General features: G+C 41.2%; 2 protein-coding genes across 2 annotated transcripts; both read right to left on the reverse strand.

Moving 5' to 3' along the window:
- Positions 1-1792: 1792 nt before the first annotated feature.
- On the reverse strand, positions 1793-3034 carry LOC129959864 (uncharacterized). Its single transcript, XM_056072758.1, has one exon. The coding sequence runs from the start codon at positions 3032-3034 to the stop codon at positions 1793-1795; it is 1242 nt and encodes a 413-aa protein (XP_055928733.1).
- Positions 3035-7734: 4700 nt separating this feature from the next.
- On the reverse strand, positions 7735-8808 carry LOC129959865 (uncharacterized). Its single transcript, XM_056072760.1, has one exon. The coding sequence runs from the start codon at positions 8806-8808 to the stop codon at positions 7735-7737; it is 1074 nt and encodes a 357-aa protein (XP_055928735.1).
- Positions 8809-11891: the final 3083 nt, after the last annotated feature.

Here is an 11891-nt window from a genome sequence, read left to right on the forward strand (position 1 = left end):
CATATGCCTTTTCAATATCTATGAATATCGATACCAAATGATTTCTGCGCACAAATGCATTACGGATTTCCGTCTCCAGCTGTAGAATATTGTCCAGAGTAGATCTACCTCTGCGAAATCCACTTTGATGTAATGGTATGAGTTTTTCCGATTCCAGTTGATGGATCAGTCGAAAATTGACCATTCTTTCAAATGTTTTGCTTAGACAGCTCGTAAGTGCAATGGGGCGATAGTTTGAAGGATCTGTCGGATCTTTCCCTGGTTTCAAAACTGGAATGATAATAGCTTCCTGCCATTGCGATGGAAAAATTCCTTCATTCCAGATTCTGTTATAAAGGCGAAGAATGTTGTAAAGCGAAGGAACACTTAAGTGACGAAGCATGTGGTATGAAATTTTATCAGGTCCCGGGCTGGTATTATTAGATTTGGAAAGTGCCTTTTGCAGTTCACACATATCGAATTCAGAGTTATATGGGAGGGTATTTCGTACTTTAAAGTTAATTGGTTGTCGCTCAGCACAGTTTTTTATTTTTAAAAAGGTAGGATTATAGCTATCTGAGCTAGCCACTTTGGAAAATGTTTCACCTATAATATTTGCAATGTCACGTGGTGATGAGTATGTGAAAGAATTCTTTTTTAAAATAGAAAAGGTAAATTCCTGATACATACCGTTGGCAGCCTTTACTTTTTTCCATAAAATTTTACTAGAAATATTGGATCTAATACTAGAGACATATCGAATCCAATATTCTCTCTGACTACGTCTTCGTATTTTGCGAGCACATGCCTTTGCATATTTGAATGCAACGAGATTTTCTGTTGTCGGGCGCCTTCGAAAAATGTCCCATCGCTTACTTTGCGCCTTCTGTGCTTCACGGCAGGCATTATTCCACCAAGGTTTTGAAAGTTTATGAGGTCTGGTAGAGCTTTTCGGGATTGCAGTATCAGCGGCATATAATATGATTTCAGTTATTTGTTTAACTGCCTCTGAGATATCCAAACAATTAACCATTGCCTCAGTGATTGTCGCCAACTGCTGAAAGCTGTCCCAATCTGCCCGTTGGAATAAGTAGACAGATGGTCGTTGTGCCATCCTAACACTATCAGCAAGGTCAATCAAAATTGGAAAGTGGTCACTATTGAGAAGATCTGTTCCAACGGAAAAATTTAAAAGTGGGAGCAATATTGGAGAACATATAGCAAGGTCTAATGAGTGGAATGAACGAGTGGGCTCGTGAAAATATGTCTTTTCATCACCATTTAACAGGCAGAGATTATAATCGTGAATCAATTGTTCAATTTGCTGGCCACGAGAGTTAGTATCCCCATTTCCCCATAGGACGCTATGTCCGTTAAAATCACCAAGCAATATAAAAGGAACAGGAAGTTGATCTATTAAAGAATTTAATTCTTCTTGTGAAATCACTTCACGTGGAGGTAGATATATGCAGCAAACTGTTACGAGTCTCTTTATGTGGATTTGAACAGCAACAGCCTGTAAATTGGTATGAAGAATAAGATGTGTGCTGGGGTAGAGGTTGGCAGTGAAAATGCAAACGCCTCCCGAAACACTAGCATTTGAATTTGCATTCGCATCTCTCCGTACACAGCTGTATCCTCTAATTTTAGAAATTATTGAGGGTTTTAAATATGTCTCTTGTAAGGCAACACAGGCAGGCTTGTATTCATTTAAAAGCGATTTTATTTCGACAGTTTTAGAACGATACCCACGACAATTCCATGAAATGAAAGACATAAAAATAACTAAAAAACAAAGGAAGAATTGAAAAAGCTACGTATGGCCTCCTGGGGGCGATTTATTAGGAAAATGTTGATCCATTTCTACATCAGAGATATCAGATGTAGATGGACAAATTGATAGAACAGAATCTGAAGTAGTAGGGATATCTGGAGGTTTAGGAGGGATCTCAGTGTCAGATCTTTTGGCACTTGGAGATTTTGCTTTCTTGCGTTTCTTCTTAGGGAAACGAGCCAAAGAAAATTCAGAATCTTTGGATTGAGAAAGAGGTGGAGAATTTTTTGTCGAAGTAGAAGCTTGATTTCGGCTGGTTTCAGTTTTTTGAAAGTTATTGATCTTAACTGATTCCTGAGCCAAATGTTTACAGGAACACGTGTTCGTAGTTATAATGTCTGTAATCTCTGTCTGAGAGCCAGTACATTTTAATGTTGATTTCATGGCTCCACTATAAGAAAGGCCAGGTTTAGGTGTCCTGTCTGAAACAAACTTTCTCGCTTCTGCATAGGTGATATTTCTTTTAACTTTCAGGCTTTGGATTTCTTTCTCCATCTTCCATTTAGGACAATCACGAGAATAAGCAGGGTGGGGTCCAGAGCAATTTAAACATTTCAAAGCTTGAGAGCTACAAACTGACGTTTCATGGTCATCAGCTGAGCATTTAGCACATCTAAGGCTGCCACGGCAAGTTCCCTGTGAATGTCCGAATCTCTGACATTTGAAGCAGCGCAGAGGATTCGGAACATAAGGTTTAACTTTGGATTGTACGTAGCCAGCTCGTATAAATTTCGGAAGTTCTGGACTACTGAAGGTCAGAATGACATGTTTTGTAGGAATCAATGTGCCGTTGCGTTTAATTTTAATACGATGAGCTGCACAAACTTTTTGAGAGCGTAATTCCTGAACGAGTTCAGTCTCTGAACAATCAAAAAGATCTGTATCAGAGATGACCCCTCGAGAAAAATTCAGCGTCCTGTGAGGAGTTACCTCTACAGGGAAGTCTCCAAGTTTTGTTAATTTTTGTATAGCAGCAATCTGAGCTTTTGTTGAGGTCTCAATTAAAAGATCCCCAGATGGAAGTTTTTTTGTAGATTTAACATCACCAATAAATGAAGTGATCAATTTTTGAACTAGAAAAGGTGAAACTTTATGAAAGGTCTTTGGTGTGTGTAAGATTAGAAATCTAGTATCTTCGGTGATAGGAAAACGTGGCGAAGTGTCTGAAAAACCCATGCAAAAAGGGACAAAAATTCGAGCTCCGACGGCACCGCCCACCATGGAGCCCAACAAGGGAAGGCAGCCACCGGCTCTGGTTGCCTCCAGCCTCGGCGCTTACCCTGATGCTAGCCAGAACTTATACGCTAAGGGCCACTTCCAGGAACGTCTACCACCCTTAACGCAGAGCCCCAGAAGGTGACCCCTTCGCTTGATCCCCTTGAGCAGACCAGCCAAATGGTTGGGATACCAGCCGATTGATACACCGGAGACCGTAATGTACCACCCGTCTAATGGGTCGCCACGCACGGCAAACACGTGGGGTTTTCGGCTGTCCATGAGAAGCAAGAAGCAAACAGAGTGGCGACAGCTTCTCATGGAGAGCTCCCTCGCCTGCCGTCGAGGGAAAGAAAAACACAGCAAAAAGCAGAAGGCGTAGGATAGAATAAGCATAAAGGGAGTAAAGATCCCTGGGAACCTCGGGATTGGGACACCCGTACTCACCTATAGTAGGTGAGCCCCTGAGGGAGAGTGGAAAGTGATATTTTCTGTAGAGCACAGAGGATAGCTGTGAGCTCAGCAGTAAATACAGAGCAAGAGCTCTCCAGACGATAACTGTGGATATCAGATCCAATTACTACTCCACAGCCAACATGTTCGTCTGATTTTGAGCCATCAGTATAAACTGGGATGTAAGATCCATACTGATAGCGGTGAAAGTAAAACATTTGTTGGAAAATAACTGGTGGAGTTTTAGATTTGTCAAATCCAGAAAATGGGTTAAGGAAAGTAAATTGTGGCAGATCCCAAGGTGGAAACTTTAATGGTTGGTTGGTTCGTTAGGGTTTTTTGGCGCAAGAACCATACTTGATCATGCTGCGCCAAGCAAATGGTAAAATCATATACCAAACTATAAAACCAGACATGATAAAGTATAAAAGAAAAAGTTATCTACATTCAGATTCAAAAATAAATGTTCAAGTACGTACAAGGTTAAAATCTAAATGAAACAGTAGTGCAAAGAACGCATTATAATGAAGCGTTGAGGAAGTCAAGCGTGAACAAAAGTTAAAAGTATTAAATACAGGTGTAAAAGCCAATGGATTTTAAAAATTTTAAAATGTTTGGGTGGAATTTCTCACCCACCAGGTCCTGCAAAGCCAATGACGATGACTTAAAAAAGTTTAAACGAGAGGAATTAAAAGATGTGCATTCGATTAAAATATGATTAATGGTGAAATCTACACGACATGTGGGACATTTAGGTGCCGCCTCGCCAAAAATGAGATGTTTATGCGTATAGCGTGTATGTCCTATACGGAGGCGTGTCAATTTGACATCAACCTCTCGTATAGGGTGAACAGGCCACAAATCAGTCCTTGGGTTTATTGAATGCAATTTGTTGTGGATCTGCAGATCCCAAGATTCTTGCCAAGTAGCAAAAAGTCGGCATACAAATGACCTTTTATCATCACAATATGGGAGGGCCTGAGACAGAAATGTTGATGCAGATTTGGCTGCAAAATCTGCCCTTTCATTGCCCGAAATACCTGCATGACCCGGAACCCAGCAGAAGAGAATATTAAAGCCCCTGTTTTGTAATAGCTGCCAGATAGATAAAATTTGGATAGCCACTGGATGCATCTGGTTATGAAAATGAGCAAGTGCCTCCAAAGCACTCATACTATCGGTGTATATGATAAAATTACGCTGAGCTGAAGGCGGAATTTCCTGTAGAGCGCAAAAAATTGCCACCAACTCAGCAGTAAAAACAGAACAACAATTGTTTAGACGATAGCTGAGTATATCAGATGGAGTCACAATGGCGCAACCAACATGTTCATTTGATTTTGAGCCATCTGTATATACTGGGATAAAAGAAGAAGACTGACAGCGGTGCTCATGAAAAATCTGTTGGAAAATAATAGGACTAGTCGAAATTTTATCAAATCCCAAGAATGGGTTCAGAAAAGAAAAAGGGGGAATATCCCAAGGGGGAAAGGAATACAAATCAAGAGATTTAATGGTAACATTATAAAGATTCGAGTCATTCAGGGAAGTTTTAACTCTCTCTAAAAATGGAAGAATATTTGAGGGTCGGGAATTATAAATTCTTCTTAGACTAACAGGTATTACCGTGCTGCATATGGGATGATTTGAGACGGACTTTGCACGAAAATAATATAACGTAGACAATTTTTTACATCGCAAATAAAGGGGCAATTGGTGGCAAATAACATATAAGCTCTCAACTGGAGAAGTGCGAAAAGCTCCCGAGCAGATCCTGAGAGCAGAATGGTGTACGGTATCAAGTCGCCGCAAAACAGAAGGGCGTGCAGAACCATATACCATACACCCATAGTCTATGCGCGAAAGAATGATGGCTTGGTAGACACGGAGAAGGGAGGTTCGATCGGCACCCCAAGATGTTTTAGAAAGTACTTTCAAGATATTCAAGTTTTTCTCACACCTCTTCCTCAGTTGTAAGATATGAGGAAGGAAAGTGAGTTTACGATCGAAAACTACACCCAAAAAGCGTATTTCAGCCGCAACTGGAATTGCCATGTTTCGTATTAAGATAACAGGATCTGAATGGATATTTCTCTTCCTACAAAAATGAATACATCGACTCTTCTCGGGAGAGATAGTGTGGCCATTGTTATTACACCAATTTACCACTCTATCAACTGCATTTTGCAATTGTCTCTCAATTAAATTCATGTTGCTACCTTGGCATGAGATCTGCAAATCATCAACATAAAGTGTTCCATGAACAGATGAAGGTAAAACAGATAAAACTTTACTGAGATGAACTATAAAAAGTGTTACACTAAGGACACTACCCTGAGGAACACCCTCAGTTTGTATAAAATGATTTGAATAAAAACTACCGAATCGAACACGAAATGTACGAAGTGATAAAAAGTTTTGTATAAATACGGGCATGTTTCCTCTAAAACCAAATTCAAAAAGTGTGGATAATATACCATAGCGCTATGCACGGTCGTAGGCTTTCTCAATGTCAAAGAATATGGAGACCAGGTGATTCCTCCTAACAAAGGCATTGCGTATTTCTGTTTCAAGTAAAATGAGGTTATCAAAGGTCGATCTGCCTCTGCGGAAACCGCTTTGCATAGGGGAGATGGAACCCTGTTTCTCCAGTTCATAAATTAAACGAGCATTCACCATACGTTCTAATGTTTTGCACAGGCAGCTCGTAAGAGCGATTGGTCGATAGCTCAGAGGGTTCGATGGATCTTTATCGGGTTTTAAGATTGGAATCACAATTGCTTCCTGCCATTGTGAAGGATATTTTTGCTCATTCCAAATTCTGTTGAATAAAAGTAACAGATTGGAAAGAGAAGTGGTGTTCAAATGGCGAAGCATATTATAGGTGATTCCATCTGGCCCTGGGCTGGTATCATGGGCTTGACATAAAGCCATTTCCAGTTCCGACATCTTGAATTCACAATTGTATGTAAAGTTTCTTCTAGTATTGAAATGCAAATGCAAATGCAACCGCTCCGCGCGATTCCTAATTGCCAGGAAATCAGGATTATAGGAATCAATTGCGGAGACTTGTGCAAATGCTTGGCCGAGAATGTTGACAATCTCGAATGGGTCGGAATGCATCACAGTTCCCGTTTTTAAAACAGGAAAGGATGACTCATTGTAGATCCCATTAGCAGCCTTTACCTTTCTCCATAGGGTTCGACTGGAAATATGTGATGTTATAGATGACACAAATGATATCCAGGAATTCCTCTGACTTTGACGCCGAGTGCGACGAGCAAGTGCTTTGGCTCTTTTGAAAGCAATAAGATTTTCTGTTGTTGGGTACCTTCTAAATTTATTCCACAGTTTTTTCTGTTGCTTATAACTGTCCCGACAGGCTCCGTTCCACCACGGTCTTCGAAATTTTCGTAGACGTGGGGATGATTTTGGAATAGTGTTGTTAGCGGCGTTCATTATGGTATCAACGACATTTTGTACCGCATCCGTGATGTTTGATGTATTGACCATATCCCGAGTGATTTCTGCCAAATGTGAAAAACCTTTCCAGTCTGCCCGCTGGAATAGGAAACGCGGAGGACAGTTAGTCGCACCGCCGCTATCAGCATGGGAGACAATAACAGGAAAGTGATCGCTGTTATACAAATTTTTGCTAACTGCAAATGTCAGTAATGGCAAGAGTTCAGGTGAGCATATGGCCAGATCAAGAGTATGGAAATTACGTGTGGGTTCGTGGAAGTAGGTTTTCTCATCGTTGTTCAGTAAACAGAGACAGTTATTGGCAATAAACTGCTCGATCTGTCTCCCACGAGAGTTTGTATTATCCGAACCCCACAAAGTACTATGTCCATTGAAGTCGCCAAGTATGATAAATGGTTTAGGAAGCTGGTACACTAAGTTGTCAAGATCTTGTTGACGTATGATATCATGAGGTGGCAAATAAATACTGCAGACTGTGACCAATTTTCTAGTGTGAACTTGCACAGCCACAGCCTGTAGTGAAGTGTGTAAAGTTAGTGGTGTGCTTGGATATAAATTCGAAGTAAAGATGCAGACTCCTCCAGAACTGTGATGTCCAGTGTCTGCATCTTTTCTAACACAGTTAAAGCCACGCAATTTTATGTGAATGCTGGGTGTCAAGAAAGTTTCTTGAACACCGAAACAGACTGGATGAAATTTGCTAATAATCGACTTGATATCACACAGTTTGGATCTTATGCCGCGACAGTTCCATGAAAGGAAGGTACCCATTAAGAAAGAGGTTTTGAAGATGAAGTTTTAGAATTATTTGATTGAGTTGCCTCATATTCGCAACTCATTTGCAAGTCATCCTCATCGTCAGAAGGGTGTAGTTTAATATCAGGGCTATTTGGCATGCCGAATACGGACGTTAAGTCCTTATGGACATTACCTTGCGTCGCAAGCCCAAAAGCGACGGAATTTTTCAATGTCGATTTTTTCAGTTTTTGAGGAACATCTTGTAATGAGAGGCCACGTTTTGCAAGCTTCAATGTCAGCGATTTTTGAGTTTTTTTCTTTGATTTCTTTTTGAAAACTGTAGGAGTTTCAGGGGTAATACTGATGGAGTTTTCTGTATCTGAAGAAGAAACTTTTCTTAGTTGTTTGGATGTGGTAACGTTTTTAGTACAGTTTGTGCAAGAGCAGTTTGCACAAAATGACCTTTTTATAACAGAAGCATATGTTATGCCAGGAGTAGGAGTTTGAGCTACAATCCTACGCCTAGCTTCAGGATAAGATAGATTTTCTTTGATTTTCAGAGTTATAATCTGTTTTTCAAGCTGCCATCGCGAGCAGGATCGAGAGTAGGACGTGTGATCGCCACCGCAGTTCACGCACTTTTCTGTTGCGGCACACTGCTGGCTGTCATGACCTTTTTCTGCGCATCGGGCACAAGTGAGTGTCCCGCGGCAGTTTGCCTTTGAATGACCAAAGCGCTGGCAGTTAAAGCATCTAAGAGGGTTCGGGATGTATGGTCTTACTGGTAATTTGATGTAGCCTGCATAGATATGTTCTGGTAGTTTTGGAGATTTAAATGTTAGGATGTGGTGTTTAGTTTCTATGATTTCTCCGTCACGCCTGATGGTAATTCGGTGGACATGAACAACTCCTTGTGATTTTAGCTCATCTGTTATGTAGTCAACAGAGAGATTTAGAATTTCTCCACAAGTGATAACACCTTTAGAGGTATTTAATGAAGCATGAGGGCTGATACTGATTGGGATAGTTGCAAGAGCTTTCAATTTTTGTATGATCTGGGCTTGCTTTCGAGAATTGACCACTACTAACAAGTCACCAGATCGCATCTTTTTAATTGATGTTACTTCACCGACAGTTGCAGTGATGGCCTTCTGCACCAAGAATGGCGATACTGTTTCAAAAGTTTCGTTTTTATCAGACAAACGTTTGACTATGAAAAAACTATCAAAATGGTACTCAAAATTAGAAGTATTTGGAACAATGCGACGCCCACTAAAGGGACCCTTTTTGGGAGGAGCCATGCGATATTGAGAGAAATTCAGGCCCGACGGCACCGCCCACCACGGAGCCCAACAAGGGAAGGCAGCCACCGGCTCTGGCCATTTCCAGCCTCGGCACTTACCTTGGTGCTAGCCGGAACCTATACGCTGGGAGTTACCCCCGGGGACAGTGACCACCCTTAACGCCAAGCCCAAGGAGTAACCCCTTCGCTTGATCCCTAGCAGACTAGCCACTCAGGTGACTAGCTACCAGCCGATTGATGCACAGGGGACCACAGTACACCACCCGTCTGTCAAATGGGTTGCCACGCACGGCCAACACGTGGGACTTTGGCTGTCCATGAGAAGCAAGAAGCAAACAGAGCGGCGACAGCTTTTCATGGAGAGCCCCCTCGCTTGCCGTCGAGGGAAGGAAAAACACAGCAGAAAGCAGAAGACGTAGGGGAGTAGAAACATAAAGGGAGTATAGATCCCTGGGTACCTCGGGATTGGGACACCCGTACCCACCTATAGTAGGTGAGCCCCTGAGGGGGAGAATATGAGGGATGATCTTCTTTACAATTGTTACATTTTGGTGCAGATGTACAAGATTTACTGTCATGTCCTATTTCAGAGCAACGACCGCATGTTTCTTTACCACGACAGGCTCCCATAGAGTGTCCAAATCTCTGGCATTTAAAACATCTTAATGGGTTAGGTATATATGGTTTAACAGGGCAGTTTAAGTATGCAATATGAACAGATTTGGGTAGTATAGGTACATTAAAGGTTAATATTAGATGTTTGGTCGATATTAATTTGTCATCCCGTTTCATACTTATTCGTTTTACTGACGTAACATTTTGGTCTTTCAGACATCCAAGAATTTCTTCTTCAGAATCATATTGAAGCTCTAGTTCCGATATTACTCCTCGAGATTGGTTAAGAGATTTATGAGGGTATACAGTAACTGCATGTTCTCCAATTGATTTAAGGCTCTGTAATGATTTAATTTGATTATCTGATTTCAATTCAATTAAAATATCCCCTAGTTTAGCTTTTTTAATGGATTGAACTTCGCCAACAATTCCAAGTATTGTCTTATGAATTAAGATAGGAGAGACAGTTTTTAAACTACCTTCCAACTTTTTTATTATGAAGTATTTTGCAGTTATCACAGGTTGCTCCAAAGGAGAAGTTGGCAGACAGCCGTCTCTGCCGGAACCGAAATTGCGGGAACCCATAATAGTCAAATATTGTTCATCCCGGTACGCCCCCGCCCACCTCGGAGCCCAACAAGGGAAGGCAGTTGCCGGCTCTGGGTACATCCAGCCTCGGTACTTACATTAGGGGTGGCAGCGGGATATAGATTTACACAGAATGCAAACCTAGCCCTACAGCAGTGCTTTCCTGTTCCCAAAGATACACACCACCAGCCGATTGACAGAAGCGGGCTCACTCCTGCCGCCCGACTTACGGAGCAGCCTGGGCCAAAGGGAACGCAAAGGGACCCCAGGATTCCATTTTGCCCCTAACGGGTCGCCATGCACGGCAAACACGTGGGTTTAGTATTAAACAAAGGCCAATAATAAAAACCAACTCAAAATAGAACTGAAATATCAACTCAACTCATATATAGAAATAGAGATTAGAAGAAAAAAATAAGAGAAGGATCGCTAGGGCAACCCGGGGACGCGACACCCGTACTTACCAAAGACGGTAAACCCCTTGGGAAAAGAAAAGATCCCTGGGTACCTCGGGATTGGGACACCCGTACTCACCTAAAGAAGGTGAGCCCCTGAGGGGTTTAGGAATGGTGGCATTTGCGGCACTTATTATTGTGTCAACGACTTGCTGCACAGCGTCCGTGACATTGTAAGTATTGACCATGATTTCGGTGATTTCTGCCAAATGAGAGAAAGTATCCCAGTCTGCTCGCTGGAATAGAAAACGCGGAGGACAAGTAGTCGCACCGCCGCTATCAGCATGCGAGATCATAATGGGGAAGTGATCACTATTGTAAAGGTCTTTGCTTACAGCAAAATTTAGCAATGGCATGAGCTCAGGAGAACATATGGCCAAATCAACACTATGGAAGCTACGTGTGGGTTCATGAAAGTAAGTCTTCTTGTCATTATTAAGGAGACACAGACAGTTATTAGAAATAAATTGCTCGTTTGAGTTTGAGTTTGATGTTTATGGCGCAAGAGCCAGGTTTGGCTATACTGCGCCAAGCATATGGTAAAATGAGATAAAAAGCTTTAAAAATTTTAATCTAGATGTTAAAATTTGTCAAAAGAAATATCAATTATAAAAATATAAATCTTCAGAAAGTATACTAAAGAACTATAAAATTAGATAAGATGTAAAAACCCAATTTCTTTTAAAAATTTAAAAATGTTCTTGTGAGTATTTTCTCCTACCAAGTCACGGATGTTCAACTGCAATGTTCCGAAATGATGCAGCCGGTGGCTATTAAAAACAGGACATTCGGTTAAAATAGGAACGATGGTAAAATCGACTTGACATGATGTGCAAGTTTGACACCGTTCACCTAACAAAAGGTGTTTATGGGTGAAACGGGTGTGTCCAATGCGAAGTCGTGTCAGTTTGACATCAAGTTCTCTCACTGGGACAAGTGGCCATAATGTAATGCGTGATTTAATGAAATGCAATTTATTAGATATTTGGAGGTCCCACGATTCTTGCCATAATGAATGAATATGATGAGAAAGATACTTCTTCGCATCAAGATAGGGAAGCGGTCGTTGTAGATATAATGATGCTTTCTTAGCTGCAACATCTGCTTTCTCATTTCCTTTTATGCCAACGTGGCTAGGTAGCCAGCAAAATATTATGTCAAAGCTTTTAGATTGTAGAGTTCGTAGAAGACAAACTATGAATAACTATTGGATGCGTCATATTATGAT

Source organism: Argiope bruennichi, chromosome X2, assembly GCF_947563725.1.
Source record: "Argiope bruennichi chromosome X2, qqArgBrue1.1, whole genome shotgun sequence".
NCBI classification, from domain to species: domain Eukaryota; kingdom Metazoa; phylum Arthropoda; class Arachnida; order Araneae; family Araneidae; genus Argiope; species Argiope bruennichi.

Bases quoted from the DNA above. Each gene is read 5' to 3' on its own strand.
- LOC129959864 (XM_056072758.1), bottom strand. From the start codon at position 3,034: ATGGTGGGCGGTGCCGTCGGAGCTCGAATTTTTGTCCCTTTTTGCATG.
- LOC129959865 (XM_056072760.1), bottom strand. From the start codon at position 8,808: ATGCGATCTGGTGACTTGTTAGTAGTGGTCAATTCTCGAAAGCAAGCC.